The sequence below is a fragment of the Puntigrus tetrazona genome, chromosome 3 (assembly GCF_018831695.1).
Source record: "Puntigrus tetrazona isolate hp1 chromosome 3, ASM1883169v1, whole genome shotgun sequence".
NCBI lineage: Eukaryota > Metazoa > Chordata > Actinopteri > Cypriniformes > Cyprinidae > Puntigrus > Puntigrus tetrazona.
This window is the reverse complement of record NC_056701.1, coordinates 5,248,029-5,268,028: the sequence shown is the minus strand read 5'-3', so window position 1 is coordinate 5,268,028 and position 20,000 is coordinate 5,248,029. Positions and strand designations below refer to the sequence as shown.

Genomic DNA, 20,000 nt, shown 5'->3' with positions numbered 1-20,000 from the left:
AAAGCCCATCTTTTGTTGTTCTCTCACATAAACGTCCACCAACGTATTTGTTTAGAAACGTACTGAAGTACATACTTGATCTTAATTATTCATTTTGGACTTGTATGGTAGCAACGGTTTAAAGTTAAACATTTTTTTACTAAAAGATGGACAAACACAAGAAATACTTCAGGAGACATTTATTGATTAGACTGAAGTGGTGCGGGTTTCTTGTGGATAATTGTAATGATTTTACAGGCTGTTTATACTCTCATTCTGACGGCACCCATTCACTAGTAGTCAAAAAAACATGCTCATCTGAAAGCCTGAATTAGTGAATAATTTATTTTTCTTCCATTTTTAGAATTTTCCACGTTTTTTAGAATTTTGGCAATCCGAAATTCTAACCAAATGGACATTATTTCCTTCAACATATACATACACTTGGTTATATTTGCAAATAAATGGTTATATTTGTAGATTCTTAGTTGTTGGTGTTGACTACATCGATTTTTTTGTCTATTTTCGGTTCATGCCTGACGCCATTTTAAACGCAAATGTCTTCATGTAAACGTTCCAAAAATACGACGAGCAAACAATCGTGACAGGTACAGGTTTTGTAAACGCGACCTGGCAGTATTGTCAAAAAAAACCTCTTTGTTTTATGCTTTTTGGCCCACGGAAAGCAGGAACTCTGCGGAGCTGAGCCGCACGGGGAAGTGTCATTGAATACTTCAACTCTCGGTTAAAGAAAGTTCCCCTTCGGGCCGCGTTCATTTGCATTTCTTTGTTTTTTCCGGCAGTTCTTAATGTAATCATTTGTGTATCAAAGCTCCTGCGCTGTTCAAGTTCCTGGAAAATGTTTGTTTGTTACGGATTCCGGGCAGTGTTTCGGGATGAACGTATTAAGGAGAGACTGAAAGCACCGTGAGCGTGTTGAGGCCTTGAGCCTTCTTTAAGTGTGTCTGTCTGTTTAATAGGCTGGCTGAGGTCGGGAAAATGCTGGTTTGTCTACAGGTGAAACACTGACGTCATTGTTTTTCTCAGTAGTTCACACTATGTACCTGCATTGACTGTCTGCACTCTTAAAAAAGCTTTTCGAAAGGAGGTTGGGTTCTCAGAAAAAAAATCTTATTGTAAAGAGCTTAAAAGTCGCATTGGTCTTAACGGCTCTTCACGGATAGGCACTACTAAAGAACATTTATTTTTTATTTATAGGCCATGTTATAACTTCCATGTTTCTTATTGGAAACTTTTTTTAAACTTTCTTTCGCTCATTCCTGTGTAGCAAGCTTCTTTTCCACCTCATTTTTTTTTTTACCTTTTGTTTGTTTAAATATTTAACCAGCCGTTTAATCCATTCAGTTTTTAAACATTTATTTAGCTATCCGAGCGTTCAGATGCGATGATGATTTAAAATATGCAATTAATTTGAAAGAAAGCTCTCTTTGGAATTTAGAATTTTGAGCAATTTTAAAAACGTTCGAAAATTTCTCACTTTAAAAATTCCATATAGGTTAATATATATATATATATATATATATATATATATATATATATATATATATATATATATATATATATATATATATATATATATATATATATAGCACTTTCTGTTGTTATCACACCACTATTTCGTTTCCTTTGTTGCAGTTGTATATTCAGTACTTGATTTTCTGGTCCTGGTATCTGATTGTGACATCACTTTTATCACTCCCTTTGTCCCTTTCGTGTGATGTCATCATTTATTTTTCCTCGCCGATGTGTTGCTTCGCCGACGCGTTTTGCTGTAGATACAAAGTTAGTCGCTGTGTTGCTCGGGATCCTCGGAGGACCGAGCCCGGGTGATTTCCGTGACTACAGACGCGCTACACCCGACCTCTCCCTCTCCCGGGAGGGAAAGAGAGGAGGAGGAGGAGTGGCGCGACACTCCCACCTGTTCGCTTCATCCCTCTTTTCGGTAAAACCGGCTTCGCGGGAGAGACGGAGGACAGAGAAACGGCAGGCGCGCGCGACCGCTCTCCAGCCGACCGCTCAGGGATTTACCGAGTCCTCCGCAAAACCTCAAACATTTGACTAAAGGTAAGAAGCTGTTCTTCCTACAGCTACTCTACAATATCGCGAAAATGCCCTTAAATCTGCCTCAAGCGAAAGGTGTCGTTAAAATAGCCTCTTTACGACATGTAGCGCAGCCTATATACATTTGCGCTTGTTCATGCAGGACGGTGTTGGTTTAATGAGTGTTTTAACGGCTCTTAAGGTGTCGTGTTGTTAGTGTGTGTGTGTGTGATGTTCACAGCTTCATCTCCTGAGAGATCTCCTTCTCCACTTGTCCTGAGTCATTGTTTTGCGGAGCGCGAGAGCGGCTGCAATTAACGCGATTCAATGTTAAAGCTTTCTACAAACAATTACCGTCGCTTGACCTCTCTTCCGAAACGCTCGTCAACTGCTCCGACGCGTGCACGCTCACCAATTATTTGTTTTAAAAATATAGCGTTAAAAAAAAAAATGCTGGTTTTAATCTCGCCGACCCCGGGCTTTTGGATAATAGGCTATCTGTGACGCTGCACGATGCCATTATTAATATTGATTGATATCGCATTCCGCGGTATTTCAAAGAATGCGATGCATGTGCAATATTATGTAGGATTTATTATAAGAAGATGGTGATTGCCGTGCCGTATGGTGCTCCACAAAAACTGCCACCTAGGTGATACCCTTATACTTTTTAGGTACTAACATTTATACTTTAGGACCAGTATGGATACTTACAAGAAATATGAGCTTAACAGCCTAGTTATGATTAATCTCTTTAAAAGAAAATATGTTTATAGGTCAAAATAATATTTAGTAGATTTGTAATAGCTTTTCAAGACTACTCACCGATTTATTAGTATTATTACTATTTTTAAATTAAGTAAAATAATTTAAATTAAAATAATTGTTTAATGCAGGGTAATGCCTTGCACTGTTGCCCCTGGTTTACATTTGAAATGATCCAAAATGAGGAAACAGGGGTTCTGGATTAACGATGCACAACTCAGAGAGTACACATTAACACACACCTATAAATGATTTTCATAGGGAAAACAAGCTGCGGGCTACACAAAAGCATTATCATTCCCGACACCCGCGCTCACGAAAGACTTACACGCTGTTTTTGCTAACAGGTTTGTTTATTGACTGTTAAATATTCACGAGCGGCCGCGTTAATATTAGTTTGCAAACTGAAATCTCTGTAGTATGAAGGCAAACAGCTCGTTTTGGGAGACTGAGACAGAAAGCTTTTAGTTTCATTTCAGAAGATCTGTAGATTTGACTGGACTTTTTGACCTTTTGATGTTAAAATCATTATTGTATGTCAAAAAATCAGCTCGTTTAGGCACCTTTTACTGCCGTTCAGAAGTTTGTTGTCATTGCAATATTTTTAGGTCAAGTCAAGTCAAGCTACCTTTATTTATGTAGCACTTTTAACAATACAGATTGTGTTATCAGATTAAGATTAAATAGCCAATTTTCATTTAAAGGCATTTCATTTTTCAATTCAGAAGTCACTGTCTAGCTTGGTTTATATTATCTGTTCGATCAAAAGCTTGCATTTATTTAATCGAAAATGCAGTTTTAAAATCGGTAATATTATGAAATATTATTACAGTTTAAAATAACTGATTTGTATTTGAATGTATTTTAAAATGCAATTTATTTTTGTCATGCAAAGTTGGATTTTCAGCATCATTACACAGCGTCACATGATTCATCATTACTCTATATGTTGAAAACATTGTTCATATTTTGGCGTAAGCCATGATGCATTTTAATTTCAAAAGAGCAGCTTTTTTTTTCTGCTTTAAATTAATGTATAAATGTCTTTGCTGTCACTTAGGATCAATCCTTGCTGAATAAAAGTATTAATTATATTAAAAAAAACATATTTAGCCCAATAATGAGGAAGCCTGAGCACACTTAATAATAACTAATCATAATAATAATAAATACATAAATTATATTTAAATGCATTTTCACAACATGTCATAAGATTTGAAGTCACGGCACATTTAGGTCCGCAATTGCGAAACGTGTCTCATCAATAGTACTTCATTGATGGATTTTGAGAAGTTTATCTCCTCTGTCTTTGGACAATGACCCGATCAGAACCTTCTGTTCATCTTAAGCCTGAACAAACTCTGACCTCGCACTGGAGACGCGAGAAGTGCATGTGACGCACACGCAGAGGTTCTTTAAGAGGGCCGCGTGTCCCTTACGCGATCAAACCTATTTAAAGTCATAATAAGGGACCTGAGCTCATAGCAGGAAGTGATGCGTCACCTGACAGCACCTTAGATTGTCGTGCTGGTGGACAATAAGTAGAAGTATAGCTTGTTAAATGACGTTATGTGTGTTCAGAGGCGATCGGGTTACAGTAATGCCTCTCTAAAAGGTCCTCTCAGACTTTATATTGTGTTTTAAAGGAAATGCTGTTGTAAAATCACCTCCCCTTTGTTTCTATAGAGCCGCTGGTTTTCCCAACGTAATCAGAGTTGATTATCAAAGACGGCATTCAAAATAGGACGGCTTAAAATTATATATTTACATGTAATAGCGTGTATACACAGGCTATATATAATATTTAGATATCAAATATTACTTGATGTTTTTTTTTTTAAAAGTGTACCAGGTGATAGTCATAAATGCATTACTGTAAAGACATAAAACATAAAGGCATAAAACACGTGCCCAAATAAAAATGCGAGTTATAGTTTTGGATTACTATGATCTTTCTTATTTTATTGTAATGGAGTGACCAACAAGGAGCCGCAAGCTCAATGTCACTAATTTACTTGCATTTCAATAGTGACCTAAAAAAGTGCACAAACTTGTTGTCTCTTATCTTAGACTTTTGGACCTGGCTCCATGTAGAAGGGAAGAACGGTTTTTGTCTGTCTCCCATTGTGTTCTCTACAAAAAGCCGTTTCAGAAACTCTTTAAACATTACCTCAGGTCCTTTGGTCTATTTACAGCACTATTAAAAGACGGATCTGACCTTAAAGAGCATGTTTGCACAGCATTGTATTGCATCTGTTGGATTTACACACCTTATTCTGGTTATACATACATACATACATATATATATATATATATATATATATATATATATATTTCATAAATGCTCACATATATTACCATTTGTTGACCAGTTCTTAGTGTTGGGCAAGGAGCATACACTAGTTCGAGGTGCTTAAAGGCATAGCCTATTTTTACAGTATGACAGACAATATTTTAAGTTAAAGAGAAGCTTATTAAAGATGGCTCACACGAACATTTGACCTGTGAGACCAGCGCTCTGAGGTTAACGAGAGCGGTTCAATTATTTACTACAGCAAAACCACCGTCTAATCCTCAGCCATTCCTGGATTTAGGGTTTACTTTGTTTTCGCAAAATCATCCAAGCGACGGTATTTATTCATTCATTTAAAACTGTAAGTTATAGTGCAAGCGTAAGAGGTTTTTGGTATTTATTTTGGAATAAAAGACAAAATGAATGTTCTGGCAAAACAAAAGCCCAATAATAAGAAGAAGAAGAAGAGGAAGAAGAAAGAAGAGTAGTTATATTTTATTTTGATAGACATTCTAGTAACAATAAGTAACTTTGTAACTACATGTCAGCTAATTCTCTGCTAACATGTCGGCTAACTCGTTTTTTCCCGCGTTTTTTTTTTCGCGCTGAACGCATTCAGGGTTGTGACAGTGTCGGTTGTGCTACCGAAGAACAACAACGAAGACGTTAATATAGCTTAAAAACAAAATAAAACAAAACAAACTAAACAATAAGAAACCATGGCAGAAATTCATATTGTTTTTATTAAAATACCATTGACTCTTTCCAGCAAAACCATTACAAAATGAATAATTCTACGAGTATTTATTGTGCTACTAGATCGAACTGTCAAGGACTACCATAATTCGATAAGATGTGTTTTTTTGAGAAATATTTAATTCGCGACGCGTCTGCCGTTACTTCCGCCGAAATTCCGTATCATAGCAACCACCAACGGAAAAACGTCGAGTGTTTTCAGCAGAGCGCGTGGCGTTTTCAGCTGACAAAAAAACTACTTTTTAGGGGACACGCGGCTTTAGGGTTAGTAGAATAAGTTGCCATATACTTTCGACGTTTCTAATAGTCAGCATTTAGTATGTTGTGGACCCATCAAAATTAAGTTTTATTGAGCAGACAGCCTATTAACACGCTACTCACTGCTCACGTGGTCTAATGTCTAAAGTGGACTATCAAAATAAATTAATATATATATATATATATATATATATGGTATAACTATAAAAACACTTCACACAACCCCTTTTTTTGCTGTTAATTGTTTGTTGTTGTTCTTTCCAGGTGTCATATCCATCCAATAAAAATGGGTTGCTTTGGCTTTTTGAAAACGATGATGTTTCTCTTCAATGGTATCATCTTTGTAAGTAAAGCTCAGGCTTGTTTGATGGTGTTAAACATATAAACATCGCACACACTGCCCAGCATTAAAATAACCGGCCTGATTTGACTGTTTTTTTCCCCCCAGCTGACTATGTTTAAAGCAATTATGTCAGGTTTACCTGTTTGACGTCCCGCGACTGTGGCCACGTTTTGCACAGAGATGCATTTAGTTTATTTCACTTCCATAAACATCCATGTACCCAGCTGCCAGCTACTATATGGGGTAATTAAATGCAATAAATTGGGTAAAAAATGACCAGTTTTAATGTATGAAAACTTGAAAACAGATAGATCATTGATAATAACTATTTATTTCTTAGCTGGCAAGTATTCAGTGAAGTGATCGATGCCCATTAGAGTGTTATTTCAACGTTTTTAGTTCTAATATTTCAACCGCCGACCGGTTTTTGGTAACATGCGTAAGGAGCAAATTATAATTGATTATTATAAGACATGCTTATTTCGGTTATTATATAATGTGCTCATAACAAAGTTTATTTTGCGTCGCCGGGAGACTGACATGCCGTCAAAGGTTGCTTTTTCTTCAGAGCCAGGTAAGAGATAAAAGCAAACAAACAAGCAAATCATCTCATTTCCCTGCGGTTTAGCTGGGTCGAATGCAAATCGTATTGCTGCAAACACGCCTCTGCTTGCCGAGACAATACATATCTTGTCTGCTTTCTCAACAGTGACGTTTTTAGTGGTCCAGATGCATTTAGGGTGTCGATGTGAGGTTCAAACCGCATCCGTTTGTGTTTTCTGTCGTGCAGCTGGCAGGAGCGGCTATTCTCGGTGTGGGGATCTGGGTGAAGGTGGACAGCGGGTCTGTCTTGGGCGTCCTGCAGAACATACAAGGAGCTCCAGGCGAGCTGGGGCAGGTGCTGAACGTGGGGTACCTCCTCATCGCGGTGGGCGCTGTGCTGGTCATCCTGGGCTTCTTGGGCTGCTGCGGAGCGATCAGGGAGAGCAGGTGCATGCTGCTGCTGGTATGTCAAAGAAACCACGCGTGATGAGCTTCCCACAGTGTGTACGCCCTTATAAATAAAGCTTCATATTGGCCGTCTTCGGTTCCATCTTCAGCATGCAAGGAACCTTTCTATTCCACAAAAGGTTCTTTAGACGATTAAAATGTTTTTTGCATCAAGAACAAATGTTCCCGGTAGAACTGCTTACTGAAAAGTCCTTTAAGGAAGTAAACGTCCTTTTTAAGTGTGTGTGCACATATATATATATATATATATATATATATATATATATATATATATATATATATATATATATATATATATATATATATATATATATATATATATATATATATATATATATATATATATATATATATATATATATATATATATATATATATATATATATATATATATATATATATTTGCATCCACATGCATATATGCACATTATATTAAAAGAAATTTATTAAATTGTATATGACCATATACTATTTTTTCATTGTTTGATTTATTGAGTCTGTCTTTCGATGTCTCTCCTCAGTTCTTCATCATTATTCTGATTGTGTTCATCGCCGAAGTCGCTGGAGCGATTGTGCTGCTGGTCTTCAAGCCTCTGGTAAGACCGTAGGGCCTACACGCCACTCCTCGGTGTGGGAAGAACTCAAGGAAGCGCTCAAACCTCCTCGCTTTTATATTTCAGGCCGAAAACCTGATAAAACAGGTGGGAAATGAAGTCGTGAAAAGCATGAAGAATGAGTACGGGAAAAATAAGGACGTCACTGGACTTTGGAACACGACCATGACCACGGTTTGTGACACTTCAGTTATTAAAAAAGAAAAATATAAAAGTAGTGATTATTTGTAGGTTATCGTTAATATATGCAGTAGTAGTTGCATTATTAGTTGTATTATTATTAGGGCTGTCAAATAAATAATTGTGATGAATCGTTTTTATTTGCATAATATATGTGCGTGCATATTTATAAATAAACACATATACAGTATATATTTTGAAAATATTTGCATGCATTTACATTTAGATTAATATAATTTATATCATAAATACCATGTAAACAACACATTTTTTTTTTTACAATATATAGATGCTTGTGTGTGTATTTATATTTACAAAATAAATATGACACACTACACATACATATATAATGCAAACAATTTTTTTTTAAAATTTTAACTGTTTGGCAGCACTCATTACTATTATTATTACAGAAGAAATTGTAAACAAAATCCCAGACGTCTCACGTGAAATAATAAACAATCATTGTCCGGTTTAAAAATGTACATTTGATATCGTTCCTCATATAAAAATGGTATTGATATATATCAAATGGTTTTTAAAAGTGCACACCTGAGCAAGCAAAATAAGTATTTATATGTATTTATATGTTAACCTCCATTGTCAGAAATATCTCTTCTTATTTGGCTGAATTTAGCTAATGTGAAAGCTCTTTGTTTCTCCCGTCTCCGCTTCAGCTGAAGTGCTGTGGATTCAACAACTACACAGATTTCACTAACTCTTTCTATGTGAACGACACCAGGAGCTACCCATTTCAGTGCTGCTCCAAAGCTCCGTGCACCGAGATCACCGCGTCAAACTCGGTGGGTGTATCTCACTTCTAGCGCGCGTGCTTTTGCGATATGGCGCAGGCTGGCGTATAAACGTCGTGAACCTTTTGCTTTTGGTTCGCTCAGACTGTACCGGGCTGTTTCCTGGCGCTGAAGAAGCTGGTAGATGATAATGCGGTGATCATCATAGCCGTGGCGCTAGGAATCGCTGCTCTTGAGGTACGTCTTTTTGGCACCGCGTTCACTTTTACCAAGCGAGTTCTGCACTCTTGATGTTTGACGAGATGCCGGATGTGTTTTAAAAGGCATTTTCAGTCATTGCACTGGAAAGGAAAGTGGGCCTTTTGCGTTTTAATCCAGTCTTGTGTAAAAAAATAAATAAATAAATATTAGCTCTTGCGAGTCCGATTCATTCCAGGGGTGGAGAAGTTATTTAATTGTTAATGGAGGATTACTTCTTCTAATTATATTGCTTTATAATGACCAAAAAACATTTGTTAAGCAAATAAGTTATTTAAATGTGCTCACCCTCGGGTCGTAAAAGATGAGTTTGTTTCTTCATGGGAACAGATTTGGATAAATGTAGCATTACTTGCTCGCTAATGGATGCTTCGCGGCGAATGGGTGCCGTCGGAGCGAGAGTCCAAACGTCTGATAAAAACATCACTATAATCCACACCGGTCCGTTCTTGTGAAGACAAAATCCAAAAGCATTCAGACATATTTAAAAGTCCCCTTCCCGTATTGCTTTCTCCAGTGAAAATGCCCGAATCAGGAGAGAAATACGCACAGACCATGCACCGCTTACAAGCAAAAACAAACACTCGTGAATATTTCGAGTTATTACGAATTATGGACGGACGGATATATGCAAAATGACAAAAAGTAAAAATGTCTTAACGATGGGTTTGTTTCTTAGAAACACGCTGCTTTTCTCCTCATGGCTGGAGTGGTGTGGAGAATTTAGATGTTTTTAATCTGCTTTTTGCATACATTCCTCCAAATATGCTCTGATGAAGAAACAATTGCTTCTATATATATATATATATATATATATATATATATATATATATATATATATATATATATGTATTACGTGTAGTAAGCATTTATATCCCTTACGAGAATAATTACGGCCTGAATCTACATATATATAAAAATAAAAAGGACATTTCTGAGGTACTGTGACACCGATGTTTTTTTTATTTAAATTGAAAAGTGTTTCTCTGTTCTCATTCTCAGCTGGCAGCGATGATCGTCTCCATGATCCTGTACTGTAGAATCGGATCAAAACACGGTTAACGTCTCTCCTTTGGCTTGAATACATCTCTTATGACTCCTTCGGGTTACCGAGGACGAGGCGGATCATCCGTGATAATATCACTGACTTTATCGATGACTTTTTCAACCATTTCAAATCGTATCAACATTGCAAAAAAACACACACACACACAAAAAAGTGAGTTCAGACTGTTAAGCCTTAACTTTGACTGCAAACATGAGTTATGAGATATGCCATTATATCTGATCTGTTTAATGCATTAACGCTTAATGTATCCGATACTTTTTTTACTTCGCCTATGCAAGATGCCTTCTTATTTAAATGCGAAACGCCTCGTCTAATTGCATATCACACCGGAGGCGTTATTTAATAATTCTGAACACGGCCGGGGTTTTCCTCCGCTGACGTCACACGCCGTAAAAAGACCAAATGTTTTCTAACACACGTCGCCGACTGTAATTTATTGTAAACTTTTTACAAACCAAAAGCCACTTCGACGAATGTGTAATAAAGAAAAAATGTTTTATTTTAAAATCTGTTATGTATAAAGTATTTTACAAAAACAAAAAAAGAAAAAAAAATTCCAGGATGTTGCTGAAATGTTAGATGCAAGATGTTTATTTTGACAATAACTATAAAGACAATGTTTCAACCTGTTTGTGCTGGTCGTTTCTTTAACCTCTTCAGCTGTAGCTCTGTTAATGTAGGCCTATATTAATTTGTCCTGAAAAAAAAAATCACTAAATTCTGTCATTTTTGGAAGAATTTGAAACTCCAAACTCCTAAATCCCTACCCAAAGTATTATAAAAATATCATCACTCATTTTTTATTTTTTTGTTTTTGCTGGTTTCTGCACTAGTCTCTCTGGAGTCTCATATAAAAAAAAGCTCTTTGCTCTATCGCCCTCTAGTGGTGGAAAGCTGCTATGCTGCAAAATGACTGACAGCTGGATGCACCACGTGACATCCAATGATACACTAGGAGCCCAGTGCAGCCTTCACGGGCCCCAAGCTGACTGTTATTTGGGGGCCCCTCCGTGCCGCCGGCATTACTGGTTATTGTCAAAACTGTCACTAAAACACACCCAATAGAAGTTTAGTTCGTTGCGGATGTGCTGCTTGCATCGTAATGTTGTCTGCCTGGTACGTGTTTATTCTTTGTGGTTTTTAATTGCGTTACAAGGCATTAATATACACTTTAACATTCAAAGCCTTAACGTATTAAATCACACACTTAATGCGGTGTGCTGAAAGGCAGCCAAATTACCCAGCGTTTACTGAACAGAACGTTTTTTTAACAACATTAATATTAATCAAAGTTGTACTGTTATTTTAATAATAAATATTAAAAGGAAAGTGTAGGAAAGCTGTCATCAGTTTATCAAACAGAAGCATAGTATTACAAAAAATATACCTAAGAGAATTTTTTTTTCATGCAGAAGATAATACTTTAATCTAGGAGTAAGTAAAATGTCGTATTATAATATTTTCAAACATGAACTTCCCTAAAAAAAAATCAATCGCCTTGGCTATGCTAATTAACTTAACTTTTATGTGTTTTTTTCAGATTTTACAGCTTGTGAAGAAGGACGTTTGGTGTCGTTTTCATTCACAAATGTTAATTTAGACATTTATTGTAGTCGTTTACAGACTTTGGGTTGGCCTGGTTTCTCAAAAGCAACTTGCAAGTACTCAATAGAGTTCAATGGACGTAACAAACACAGCCTTAAATTTGTGCATATGTCGAATTTGACAAAAAAAAAAAAAGCGTTTTCAATTGAATAAAGTATATTTTAGGTTTCAGACATTTAAATATACTTCAATTAGGTAAAAAAAAAAAAAACATTTAGTTTGTTAAATAAGCTATTTCTAAGGTAAGCAGCACTACTAAGAAGCTACTTTTAAATATTCATCCAACAGATCCTCATTATTATTATTTAATTTATTTATTTACGATTATTTATTTAAATTTGCGCTCTTGTATAATCACCACTGTCCACTGACATAATATAAACAATATAAACATCATATATATTAAACAAAATCAAATAACGCTGATTTCATGTAAGATGCTCTTGGGGGCCCCTCCGGTGTCCGCGGGGCCCCAGCAGACGCTTGGTTCGCTCATCCTCGTCCTCTAGCTTGTGCGTAATTTTTTTAGATGGGTTTTATTTTTTCGTTACACAGTGTCTGTTTTTATTACTCACAGTTCTCTTATAAAAACTCATAACGATAAGAATAACAAGTTGAATTATGATGGGTTTTTTCTTAATGGTCATTTGTTTTCTATTCATTTTGATTTCATTTCATTTTATTTCAATGCGAAAAATTACATATGGTGTAAAGCAAAATATTGCGTATTTAATACATATATATATGTGTGTGTGTGTGTGTGTGTGTGTGTGTGCGTACAGGATATGATCATTTTGTACATGCGTGCTTAAAATGTTTGATTAGCCTGAAAGCGATTGAAATCAGATGTCCAAAATATTAGTGAATTATCAAAATGAAACACTATTATGTTTTTAGTGTTTTATTTGTGTAGACCATCTTTAAATTTCCTCCACCATTTTTTAGGGTTAGTCTATAATATTATTTCTGATGGAATAAGGAACAAAGTATTTTCTTGTTCTTCTTCTTTTTTGTTTTTCTTTGTGTGTGTGTTAATGTTTTCATAACTAAACATGCTTATGTGTTTTATTTAAGCAGCCTGATATTTTTCTGTGTCCTAAAAATGTGTCAGAGTAAAACACACACACGCACACAAACACACACACACACACACACACTCTCACACACACACTCACACACTCACACACACACACACACACACACACACACTCACACACACACACACACACACACACACACACACACACACACACACACACAAACACACAAACACACACACACACACACACACACACACACACACACACACACACACAAACACACTCACACACACACACGCACACACACACACACACTCCACACACACACACACACACACACATTCACACACACACACACACACACACACACACACACACACACTCACACACACACACACACACACACACACTCACACACACACACACACACACACACACACACACACACACACACACACACTCACACACACACTCACACACACACACACAAACACACACACACACTCACAAACACACACACACACACACACACACACACACACAAACACACTCACGCACACACACTCACGCGCACACACACAGTAAATACAAAATGAAGTATTATGCATATTTTATATTTGAAATAACAAAATATATTTTATTATAATTAATAAAAAAAAATGTGTCGGCTGTTTTAATCCAATTAATTATTACTATTTTTAGACAAGCAAAGAGTATCGAATCGCGCATAAATTGATCAATAAATGTACTAGATGCAATTATATTTACGCATTTAAAACAAACAAATGACAGTAAAGAGGAGTAAATTATTTAGCCCACGCGCAAAACACACGAGTGGTTCTTCACCCCAGCACTAGATGGCGCCACTAACTCCCGTCCCTTGAGACTCCAGAGCGGTCCCCTGCCGTCAAACCTGCTGCGAGCGCGAGGAGGAGTCAACAGGTCCGTGTTCTCGCCTCACACACCCTCTCGCGCCAAACGAGCCGAGCGCTGACCCGCTGACCCACGTCCCCCGCCAGCATCCTCGCGCGCCGCGAGACACGCTTTCCGCAGGAGCCCCCCGGAGAAAGAGCGTGCGTGCGTGCGCGTGCGTGCGCGCGCGGCCACAAAGCCCAGAAGAGGACGGCACACGGCAAAAAAACGCACCATGTCCACTGGGAAAAATGCACCTGCTACAGAAAAGTGAGTCGTTGATGGCTTGTCCGGCGCTCTTTTAAAGCGCTGCGTCAGCGCCGCGCTAGTTTCTGCTACTCGGCGCGCGCGTGAAAACTTTTCATGCTTTGCGGCTCCGCGCGACTCCAAACGGCTGATTCAGTGAGTCTGTGTTTAGTTTTGGCAGTTTTTTTTCCCCTCTCGTGTCAAACTCTCACGTCTCTTCCTTCCTCGTTTTTGCGCGCTCTCTCGGCGAGAGAATGAAACGTAATGCTTTTTAATGCCGTGTTTGTTCTTAACGTCGCTGAAGTGAACTCGTTCGCGGCGCATTGTGACACATTCGCGTTCTTATCCAAAGGCGCTGGCTTCTTATCCGCGCCCGGTCTGTGTGCTCTGAGCAAACACCGAGCACCTTGACGCAGTGTGTGAACCGTGTTCTGCATTGCGTTTGTGTTTGTGCAAGAGTCACTGAGGCTTGAGAGAGCTAAAGGTTACGGATACCTTTGAACGCGGTTGCTTTTAAACCGTATAGTTTTGCATCTCTAACAAGTTGCGTGTGTCTTTAAGCAAATGCATGTTGGTTAGTTTGTGGGTTGTTTAAGGGACGGGTGCCAGAGGGCCCTGTGTCTCGCTCTGAGAGCCCATTAATGTATATCTGCTCTTTAATCTAAAAGCTGGATCAACCAGTTGACATTAATTAGTCCTGCTAAATATATCTTCTGTGGTCATGTGCAGAAGAAAACTCTATGTCAGGTAGCATTCATAATTTATAAAGGGCGCCGCTGACAGGTCTGAATGGTGTCTTGGTGTTTAGGAGTAAATGTCATTCATTTCAGTGGCTTTGACTTCACTTGGGGAGACAGATAAATACGGCGAACCCAGTTTAATGAAATATGATTATACTCGATTTTAATTCTAATTAAATCACTTACTCTTTTATTTTGTTATTTCGTGAATTGATGAAAACATATGTGCATATACATATACATAAACGTGTGTCTATAAGTTTAAAATGTATATTTTAGATATCTAATTCGGCTTTAATTTAAAAATATATATTTTTAAATCTTTAATAACACATTTCTTAAATATTTCTAAAATAAAATACATTCTATAAAAATATATTATTTGTAATACTTAAAAATATATATTATTTTTAATATTTAAAAATATATATAATATTTAAAAATATATATTATTTTAATATTTAAAAAATATATATTATTTTTAATATTTAAAAATATATATTATTTTTAATACTTAAAAATATATATTATTTTTAATACTTAAAAAATATTTTTGAATGCTTAATTATAAAAGTAATTAATTTTATATTATAAAATTCAGAAAGTATTATTGAATTATTTATCTGAATAATTTAGGTTTGTGTTTGTTATTAATTTACTTATTATTTTGCTTTGTGCAAGTGCATATATGAATTAATTTATTTGAAAGCTTTGACAGTTGTTTTTGAATTATGTTCTCATATTGTGGGATACTGATTGTATATGTCTTTGCTATCACTCGACTGTATTACATCATAAATTAATGTATTTATTTGTATTAATTTGTCATTGGAAAACTTGCTCTCTGCATACTGGGAAAATAATCCTTAGTGACCACTAATAATAGTCCAAGGTAGTTGATTTCTGCTCATTGTTTGTTTGTTTGTTTGTGTGTGTGTGTGTGTGTGTGTGTGTGTGTGTGTGTGTGTGTGTGTGTGTGTGTGTGTGTGTGTGTGTGTGTGTGTGTGTGTGTGTGTGTGTGTGTGTGTGTGTGCGCGTGAGATCAGCTCCAGACAGTTGTCCCTACAGGCCTGTCTGGATGAATGCATGGAGGCCTTGGATCTGTTCCTCAACAACCACTTCAACGAGAGTTTGGACAAACTCCGGCCACGGTGAGAGAAGTCTTTATTTTACACAAGCTTCCGTCTCCCTTCGGTCCAGTTTCTCCTGTGTGTGTGATCTCAAGAGCAGGCGAGCTGTTTAGTAAAGGTGTGGTACATCTACTGAACCAACCCCACAATGCTCTGTGCTTCGGTCGGATACCGCGCGCCTCCAAAACGTAGTGTTCTTACTGCCGTAGAGCCTCTAAAGCGCTTGTAGTGATTGCAGACGTCATCCCGTGACGGCACGCTTTATTTCCCGTTACGATAGAGAATCGGATCGGGAGCGCTCCCTTCTCCAGGATGTGAGGTGTTTACCTAAAGATCACACCCTCCTGTCTCACAATAGAGCCGCTTCGTTAATATACAGCCGGGAGAGCGAGGAACCTTACTAGAGAAGGAAACCGCACGCTTGAGTCACTCTTTATAAACAGGCCTACCTGGAAAGACGTGGTTCTTGATCTCAGGCGATGGTTTTATAAGTATTCTAGAACATTTTTAGGCTGGCCTATAAATTAAAAAGATGCAAGTTGAGAAAATGTTCTCTCTAATTTCATTTTAATGTACAGAGGCAACTATAAGCAGGCAGCTTTTAGTTAGTTTCAATGAAGAGCTCTAAGAACTTTGCTCTGTTTGTTTTCGGCCAATGGCGTGCACCGGTGGGCGGGAACGTATGTATAGTTGGCCAATCACGGACTGGGGTGGCTACTGGGCTGCTATTTAGTGTAATTTCTGAATGGTCGGTGTTTTAAAGGTGTAATCTTGTTTTGATTGCGTAAATATTTTCTCGAATGTTACAGAAACGAGTATAAGTAAGCCCGCCCTCAGCATAGCAACCGTTCAGCCAATGGCGTGATTTCGGGGGCTGGACATTCTAAATGCTTGACCAATGACAGACCGAGAAACTTCACTTTTAAAGAAAACTATTTCATGTTTGTGAAATGAAAACGCATTTTATGGACGTTTATTAAAAGGCATTTTGCTACTTTTTAATGCAAGGAAATTAAGGGCCTTTAAAATTAATGCCACAGGAAAGGGTTTATGATTGGCAGAACTTATAATAAACAAAACCATTTTATTTATTTATTTAAAATCAAATTCTAATTTTAATGTATTTGTATCATTTGTAATTAAAAACACATTTGAATTTATTATTAGTTCTAAATGTTTTAATTTTTTTTTTGTTATTTACAAGGTTCAAATTTATATAATTGAGAAATAAAATACATTTAGGCAAAAACATATATAAATTATATATATAATTTTTATATATATTTATAATATATATATATATATATATATATATATATATATATATATATATATATATATATATATATATATATATATATATGAATATAATAATTTTGTATATATTTATATTATTTATAATATATTTAGTATATAAACAACATTTTTCTTAAATGCATGCATGTATTTATATATACTTAATAAATATACAAATTACACACAGATATATCATGCAAACAAAAACGTTTACTTTGTGTGAGAGATTATTTACAAAAGTTATTTTCATAATTTATATTACAATCATAATTTATCACTTATTGTAAAAATTTGTAAAAAAAAAAAAAAAAATTCTGATAAAGCTTGATTTCACTGGAATCACTTTGAGAGCAGTATTTCCCAAGAGGTGGTGAACGCGAAAAACATTATCAAGTCAATTAATTGCTAATCACACACACACACACACACACACACACACACACACACACACACGACTAGAGTTGTCCTTCTTGGTGTGGTAGTTATAATTCTTGCATCACCATACAGAAACATGTTAACCACAGAGCCAAAGTGAAATGAGTGTGTGTGTGTGTGTGTGTGTGTGTGTGTGTGTGTGACAGAGCACCTGGCGTTCAATACTAGAGCTGATAATTACATTCACGTTTTTTCATAGAGAAAGTTGAAGGCATTAACCTTCGCTATATTTAACTAACAGCCCGCTGTGCCTGAGCGTGATCGCACGTTGTGCGTGTAAAAGCATGTGTCGTGTTGTATTGCAGGTCTAAGGAGAGCATGTATCACGCTCTGATCTATGCCACAGTGTTAGAGATGCAGGCCATGATGACCTTCCAACACGACGACATAGTGCATGCTGGGAACACGATGAAGAGCGCTCAGGAGGTGTGCCAGAGGTAGGAAGACGGCCAACACACAGCGTCCGTTTCAGTCCCGGAGAGGCCTTTTCCTGTGACCTTTCATTTTTAGGCAAATGGGGTCAGCCTTACACGGGTGAAACGGAGTGGAAGAGCTGCGTGTGTATGTATGTGACCTACGTGTAGCATGTGCTTCCTGTAATGCAGCACTAATCCAGATGACTGTATGTGGGTGGATTCACCATAGCGATGGTCACACATCAGCTCGCTTTCAGTTTGCTCAAGAAACAGTGAGTCACAAGGGAGATCTCCTCCTAAACCCCTCCAAACATCCTCTTGGGAGGTGTGTGTGTGTGTGTGTGTGTGTGTGTGTGTGCGTGTGCGGGCGCATTCAGTAAGATTTTAAAGATGTTTCTTCTCATCAAGGCTGTATCTATTTGAGCAAAAATGCAGAAAATATGCTCATTTTGTGGAATATTATTGCAGTTTAAAATGTCGGTTTTCCATTTTGATATACGTTAAAATATAATTTGTTCCTGTGAAGCAAAGCTAATTTTTCAGCATCATTACTCCAGTCATCAGTGTCACATGATCCTTTAGAAATCACTCTAATAATATCACTCTAATCGATATAAAAAAAGTGGCGTTGCTTAATATTTTGGGGACCTGTGATAGTTTTTTTTCTGCATTTTTTTTTTAAATTATTTATCAAAAAGGTTTTTTTGTTTTAATGTATTTTTTTTTAAACCAAGTATGACAGGTAAAAATTCTAAATTATATTTTAAAGTGTATAACAATAGTAAACCAATATAAGAACTTGCAATAATATTTCACAAGATTTTTTTTGTTCAGTATTTTTGATAAAATTAATTCAGCGTTGATGACGGCTTTTTTTTTTTTTTTTTTTAATTGAGTAATTGAATCAGAAATTGTTAGCAGATGCATTTTTTTGTTTTAAACATACAATTCAACAATTTAAAAGCCTTAGAAATTACTTATTTATTTTGTAAGGGTTTACTACATTTCATATATATTTTTCAAAATGTATGTAGTACTGTTGTAAATACTTATGCATATTTGTGAAGATACACTGTTCATAAGTTTGAGGTCAGTAATGTTTTTTAAAAGTTAAGAGGTAAAAACAGTAGTATTGTGCAATATTGTTACAATTAAAATTATTGTAAAATGGAATTTATTCCTCATTCTCACATGATCTATTACGCTGATTTTTGCTAAAGAAATTATTACTTGCCATTAAAAACTATTGCGTTGCATAATAGTCTTATAGAATATATATATATTTTTTTTTACAATGTATAAACATCTTTACTTACGCTTTTTATCAGTTTAATGCACCCTTGCTCAATAAAAGCATTTTTAACATTCAAATTTAAAAGTAAGTCGAGTTTAATTTTGAATTATTATGAATGTTAGATGTGTTTGTGCGTTTCTCCCCTCTCTTTTGAGTTTTTGCGGTTCTCTTTCAGGTTCCGTAGGAAGTCAGGTGGTCTCGGGAGCCGGGGAGCAAATGATGACCTTTCAGAAGGTGCGTTTTTTATTTTGTTTGTTTTATAGCGTTCATTCTGAAGCGTGATGGATTCGGTGAACTCTAGGCTAAAGCCAGCCAAAAATCGGTGATCATTTTGTACAAGATGTTTCATTTAATGACCGTTTTATGATCAAATATTTCGCAATCTCACTCAACATTGTATTTGTTTTACAGAGCAGCTCCACGCCGAAGTGTGTTACGCCGAGTGTTTACTACACAGAGCCGCTCTCACGTTCCTACAGGTTCGACACATCTCACTCACAAGGAGACGACCTCACGTGTTTGGGCACTTTCGGGCGTCTTTGAGATC

General features: G+C 36.5%; 2 protein-coding genes across 6 annotated transcripts in view; both read left to right on the top strand.

The window, feature by feature from the left end:
* Positions 1-1,755: 1,755 nt before the first annotated feature.
* On the top strand, positions 1,756-10,964 carry tspan35 (tetraspanin 35). The gene is made up of 8 exons (XM_043235011.1): positions 1,756-2,064; positions 6,377-6,455; positions 7,246-7,461; positions 7,988-8,062; positions 8,147-8,254; positions 8,938-9,063; positions 9,157-9,249; positions 10,273-10,964. Exons 2-8 carry the CDS (start codon positions 6,399-6,401, stop codon positions 10,330-10,332), a joined length of 735 nt encoding a protein of 244 aa, XP_043090946.1. The 5' UTR covers positions 1,756-2,064; positions 6,377-6,398; the 3' UTR covers positions 10,333-10,964.
* A 2,904-nt stretch (positions 10,965-13,868) lies between these two features.
* zgc:158403 (tetratricopeptide repeat protein 39A) overlaps positions 13,869-20,000 on the top strand; it is a 12,805-nt gene continuing 6,673 nt past the window's right edge. The window contains exons 1-5 of one of the 5 annotated variants that reach the window (XM_043235574.1): positions 13,869-14,166; positions 15,929-16,033; positions 18,049-18,180; positions 19,629-19,687; positions 19,865-19,932. In XM_043235574.1, the coding sequence (XP_043091509.1) occupies positions 14,132-14,166; positions 15,929-16,033; positions 18,049-18,180; positions 19,629-19,687; positions 19,865-19,932 (399 nt within the window). In that variant the 5' untranslated portion in view covers positions 13,869-14,131. The other 4 variants (XM_043235573.1, XM_043235575.1, XM_043235576.1 and 1 more) reach the window with 4 other exon arrangements.